The sequence below is a fragment of the Porites lutea genome, chromosome 8 (assembly GCF_958299795.1).
Source record: "Porites lutea chromosome 8, jaPorLute2.1, whole genome shotgun sequence".
In the NCBI taxonomy this organism is placed as follows: Eukaryota; Metazoa; Cnidaria; class Anthozoa; order Scleractinia; family Poritidae; genus Porites; species Porites lutea.
Genome location: NC_133208.1, coordinates 28,871,925 through 28,877,999, shown reverse-complemented (window position 1 = coordinate 28,877,999; position 6,075 = coordinate 28,871,925). Strand labels below are relative to the sequence as shown.

The window sequence follows — 6,075 nt, the reverse complement described above, 5'->3', positions numbered from 1 at the left end:
GTCTGTACCCATGGGGGGGACCCCCCTCAATCTTCTTCTGGTCAATCAAACCCCCTCACCTGACTCTCACCTGAGCTGGGTCCACCAATCCCAGCGCAGGCGAGATCACGTGAGAGGGTCTATAAAAGTCCACAGCCAGCGCGGGAAAATTCAAATGGTTTGCCGCTGTCATGGCGGAGGCGTATCCATTCAGTGATGATGACGAAGGGGATGCTCTATTGGACCGCGCCTATGATCGGTGGGAACAGTTGGGAGGAGCTGCTGTCCGTGGCCCTCTCTTTCAGTTTACTATGCAACCCATCGGTCGACGACGCCGCTGGCGTGATGTGGTGGAGCGGGCGCAATTCAATGCGCAATTACGACAATTGCGGGATCCTGTGCCTGGAGATAATATTGGGTTGGCGTTGACCGAAGCACTCCATCAAGCCATTGAAACAGAACTGGGCCGCGAGCAGCGACCTGCCCATCATTTTGTGAATTTTGCCATTACAGCGCATGGATTCACCCACGCTTACCAAACCGCTAATTTTACCGTGGGAGAATTTTTACAACGCACCGCCCGTTTGGATGAAATGTTGGCCACGTTAGCCGGCAAGTTGAACAGCAATGAAGCCTTCAACCCCGATCGTGGGTTCCAAGTGGATGTGGTGTTTGTGTCTATGCCCGGCCCAGGAACAGGCCATCGTAAACAACGCAATGTAGGACGACTCTGCCTGGATCGAGAAAACAAAAAAAAACGTTGTATCGTCACCATCCGAAACAGAGATGCTTTATGTTGTGCTCGCGCAATTGTCACCATGCGAGCCCACTGCCATAAAGATCAAGGCGTGGATGGGTTTCGTGACTGGGATAATCTCAAACGGGGGCGTCCTGTGCAGTTACGTCAAGCCCAGGCCCTCCATCAGCAAGCAGGGGTGGCGGAGGGACCCTGTGGTTTACCCGAACTCCGTCAATTTCAACAGGCGTTAGGGTCTCAGTATCAACTCTTGGTGATGACCCGGATGAAACCGTTTTTTCTCATCTTCAAAGGCCCTGACGCGCCTCATCCAATCCGTTTACTCAAATCCAACGATCATTTTGATGGTTGTACGTCTTTTCCGGCGTTTGTGAACCGCTCTTATTATTGTCTGGACTGTGAACGAGGGTTCAACACCAACGATCAGACCCATCACAGTTGTCAAGGGAAACGCTGCAAAGCATGTGGTCGATTTGACTGTCCAGATTATGTGCGTGGTACCCGCCCTACGGAGTATTGCCCCTTCTGTCATCGCAAGTTTTACGGTGAGCAGTGTAAACGTCATCATGTGGACAGTCGGCAATGTCAATCCATTAAAACCTGTCTCAAATGCCAGGCCCAGTACACCGTCGTCCCTAACCAACGCCATCAGTGTGGGTATGCCAAGTGTCCCGTGTGTCACGAATGGGTGTCTATCCAATACCACAAGTGTTACATTCAACCCGTGGTTGAGAATGAGGAAGAAGAAGAACCCACAGAGGAGGGGGGAGGTAGCATGGTGGCGCCACCCCCTCCCCTGTTTGTTTACGCCGATTTTGAAGCCATGCAGAATGCGGAAGGTGTGTTTGTAGCCAATTTGTTATGTTATTCGTCTAGTGAAGAAACGACCATTCATGTGTTGGACGGAGAGGACTGTGCCCTCCAATTTTTGCGCGATTTGGATGATCTTACAGACCTCCCAGACAGCGAGAGTGAGCGGGAGATTCTCGTGGTGTTTCACAACTTGAAAGGGTTTGACGGCATGTTCATTTTGCATGAACTGTACCAGCAACAACGCGAGGTGGTGGATCAATTGACTGTGGGTGCTAAAGTGTTGTCCTTCAGGAGTGGACCCCTCAAATTCATTGACTCGTTGTGTTTCCTACCTATGCCGCTGGCCTCGTTTCCCAGCACCTTCAATTTGACCGAATTGAAGAAGGGCTTCTTTCCGCATTTGTTCAATACCCCGGATCATCAACAGTACGTGGGCCGCATCCCCGATTTGGAATTTTACGATCCTGAGGGCATGATGGCCAAAAAGAAAGACGAACTGACGCGTTGGCATGCCGAGCAAGTCCGTCGTAACGTGCGTTTTGATTTCCAGCAAGACATGATCGAGTACTGCAAATCAGATGTGGCGCTGTTGAAAGCGGGGTGTGAAGCCTTTCAGCAAGAATTTGAACGGCAGGCAGGTTTCAATCCCATGGCCAAATGTATCACCATCGCCAGTGCCTGCAATCTCTATTGGCGCAAGCACCATTTGACCCCCGACACGATCGCTGTCGAACCGCTCCAGGGGTGGCGAGGGGCTCAAGTCAATCAATCCCTCATGGCCCTACAATGGTTGTACTACCAAGAACACCTTATTCCTAAAGAGGGGGCTAGTGCCGATCGCATTCGACATGTCCGGAATGGGGGTGAGCAGTTTGTCCGGACCCATGTGAACAGTTATTTCGTCGATGGCTATGATCCTCTGACCCGCACTGTTTACGAATTTCATGGGTGTCTCTACCATGGCTGTCCCACTTGTTATCCCAGTAGAGACGCCAAACATTATGCACACCGGATCGAAGCGTAGAGGAACTCTATCAGGCCACACTCTCCAAACGCATGGCCCTGCTCCGAGCGGGTTACACGGTGATCGAAATGTGGGAGTGTGAGTGGGACAAGTTGGTGGCCACGGATGAAGCTGTCCAACGTTTCTTGACGTCATTTGATTTGGCGGCACCCTTGGAACCCCGTGATGCTTTTTTTGGGGGTCGCACTGGTGCGGTGGCGTTGCATGCCGTGGCTGGGGAGAATGAAGAGATACGTTATGTGGATGTGACCTCCCTGTACCCGTGGGTGAATAAGAACTGCCCTTACCCTATCGGTCATCCCAAGATCATCACCCAACCTGTCGACCAGTCCCTGGCGTCCTATTTTGGTGTGGCGACGGTGGATATTCTACCTCCCGCTGGTCTATTCCACCCGGTCTTGCCTGTACGCTGTGGCCAAAAACTCACGTTTCCTCTATGCCGTGCCTGTGTCCAGACAGAGCAAGCCCAACCTATGTTGACTAGAACCCAGTATTGCCCTCATTCGGATGCCGATCGTACACTACGTGGGACCTGGTGTACGCCCGAATTGGTCAAAGCGGTGGAAAAGGGATACACCCTGATCAAGATCCATGAAGTCTGGCATTTTCCCCCTGAGCAACGCCAAACGGGTCTTTTCGCTGAGTACGTGAACACTTGGCTCAAACTCAAACAAGAATCCGCGGGGTGGCCCAGTTGGTGTCAGACCCTCGAGCAAAAACGCGAGTACATTCATCGCTACCAGGAACGGGAGGGGATCCGACTGGACATTGCCAGCATTGCCAAAAACCCTGGTCGTAAGGCCACCGCCAAACTCATGTTGAATAGTTTTTGGGGCAAGTTTGGTGAGCGGATCAACAAACCCACCACCGTCACCGTTCAAAACCCCGCCCATTTGTTCAGCCTCGTTTCCGACGCCGCTCTCGATCTCAGTACGCTCCGCCTCTGTACCGACGATATTTTGGAAGCCGTCTACACCAGTGTCCAAGACAATGCCGTCAAAGGCACCAAGACCAACATCTTTGTGGCGGCGTTTACCACGTGTCATGCTCGACTCAAGCTCTATGAGTCCCTGGACACTCTCCAGCAGCAAGTGCTTTATTATGATACCGACAGTGTCGTGTACAAGTGGCGTCCCGGTCAACCCAGCATTGCCACTGGGGATTTTCTAGGCGACATGACGGATGAATTGGATGGGGACGTTATCACCGAGTTCGTTTCGGGGGGCGCCAAGAATTATGGGTACACGACCCGTGGAGGTAAAGTGGTGTGCAAGGTCCGCGGTTTCACGCTGAACGTCCGGGGGTCGGCCATCCTCAATTTTCATACCATGAAAGAGAACATTCTCTCGGAATTAGACTCGCCTCAGGACACTCGCCGAAATTTGAACATTGTCAACCCCTATCATTTCACACGGGATTTGGAAAAGAAACACATTCAAGTGGTTCCGCGCGTGAAGCAGTATGGGTTGGTGTTTGACAAGCGCGTCCTCCAGGCGGCTACCCGATCCAGTTATCCCTATGGCTACGAGAGGATTGGGGACGAATTGGATCTTCTATTAGATTTGTAAAACAAAGGGCGTGACGTCACTAGGACTTCACACACGTCCCGGATGTAAGTTAGGACACTCGCGATTTTTGTTTTTGTAATAAATATGTGGACCTCTATACAGTGTGTGTTTTTATGGACTTCCGGGGACTGGGGCTTATTTTGAGCGTCCCATTCGTACCCAGGTTCTACGCGGTCCTTTAAAACTATGCCAAGTATGCGGCTCCACTTCTTGTGGGGGGTCACGTGACTTTTATGCCCATATTTGGGAGCTTTGACGTCATTGAAGTCACATGGGCTGTATGCTTGATTCTGATTGGTCGAGAAAATTTTTGCTGCGCTGTGATTGGTCGGAACCTATTGGAGACCCCCTTACTACTGTAAATGTTCCATGCATGCTCGATGTCGAGGACTCTCATTGAGTAGAGACGCTTTTTCTCGTTCTCATGGATACGAATTTGTAGTGGCTCTAGGTTCCTATACGATACAGCATTAGGGTGACAGACCCTCACATCGAAGAATGCTGGTTGATGTCGCTCCTGGAAACCACGGGTGGGGATATCTAACCTCGCATCCTGAGCTTTGTTAGATCCTCTGTTTAAATGTTCGCCGGAGATGTCTTGAAGTACTAGCTGGCTCGATCTCGACATCGCTACACACCATACTCAGAAATTCAGCTTCGAGATCTCTTAGCTCGTTGTGGCGTTGAGTAATAAAACCTCCTAGCTTGCAACCGTAAAGGCTTCCCCACAAGCACATGTGAAGAGAATATCTTCCACTGGCCAGTCGTAGCGTAGTTTAAGAGCATCACGGGATTCCCTCTTATTCAGGTTAAAACCCAAATCCTGGAGGGGAAGCACATTAAGCCATGCTGACGATCCCTTTTCCGTCGCCAGATCTAATGCTCGCTGAGTCTTTCTTGTGCCATCTCCTTAATACGCTCTGCCCTGTGTTCGAGTGCCTTTAATCTTTCACTTCTTATTTCCTGTTGTGCTAGTTTTGTGAGGGAATCTTCAGGTAACTGATGTGACTGAGATACAATTTGTTCAACGAGGTGCTTTGTTACTTTGACAGACGAAACATATTCGCGTCTTGCTTCAAGGGACGGGTTTCCCAGGCCCAGGCCACCCAAGCGAACTGGCAGCGCTAGAATATTCCTATCCAGCTGATTACACTTGCGCTCAGTAATCGCAGGAATAAGCATATGAGATATTGCATACTCTAATGGCTCTAACAGATCTTGAATGTCCGGCAAAGTTCTTTAAAAGCACGTCCACCGATGTTTCAAGCCAAAGGTGTAGGCTACGTAGCACGCTTGTGGTTGAGATAGAGCAAATTCGTCTAACTTAGCTATGTCACTGATCAAATTAGTCACCTTTTCGCTGACATATTCCTCTAAATACTCCCTTGATCCTATTGCCGCCTCAAGGTTTTTCTGCCCTTGTACTGTTACGTTAATGGACGTGTCCTTGAAAGCTTTCCTGACACTTTCTTCCTTAGCTGGTTTTGCGATAATCCAGCATTTCTCTGTCGTTCGGAAAATAACCAAAATCCGTACCAAGGGTGCTAAGGGCATCCCACCACGTCCGAATTTCCATAATGGAGCCAGCTCACTAGCAACATCTGCAAACCAACATTGCTTCACGCTGGACGCCGCTTGTAGACTCGTAATTAAAGGCTGGATGATGCTTAAGGCATATAGACCTATAGCAAGCGGATCGCCCTGTGTTGTTCCTTCTGCTGACACGATCTCTCTCCCACCAATGAAAAATAGCCGATTGTTATTATTATTATTATTATTATTATTATTATTATTATTATTATAATCATTGTTATTATTATTATAATCTGTCAATAATAATCCGTCAGTATGCGTTTGTGGGAGCATGTTTACAGTAGATCACGCGATGATCTGCCAGCGTGGAGTCTTAGTTATTCAGCGCCACAATGAAATAC

At 49.7% G+C, this 6,075-nt stretch overlaps 2 protein-coding genes across 2 annotated transcripts in view; one reads left to right on the top strand and one right to left on the bottom strand.

Annotated features, from left to right (window-relative positions):
• The first annotated feature begins 2,605 nt into the window (after nt 1–2,605).
• LOC140945482 (uncharacterized) lies at nt 2,606–4,141 on the top strand. The gene has a single exon (XM_073394501.1). The coding sequence runs from the start codon at nt 2,606–2,608 to the stop codon at nt 4,139–4,141; it is 1,536 nt and encodes a 511-aa protein (XP_073250602.1).
• A 1,239-nt stretch (nt 4,142–5,380) lies between these two features.
• LOC140945481 (uncharacterized) overlaps nt 5,381–6,075 on the bottom strand; it is a 34,629-nt gene continuing 33,934 nt past the window's right edge. The window contains exon 8 of the mRNA XM_073394500.1: nt 5,381–5,742. Coding sequence (XP_073250601.1) covers nt 5,381–5,742 — 362 coding nt within the window. The remainder of the gene's footprint in view (nt 5,743–6,075) is intronic.

Coding starts and splice junctions, on each gene's coding strand:
- LOC140945482 (XM_073394501.1), top strand. CDS start 2,606: ATGGCCCTGCTCCGAGCGGGTTACACGGTGATCGAAATGTGGGAGTGT.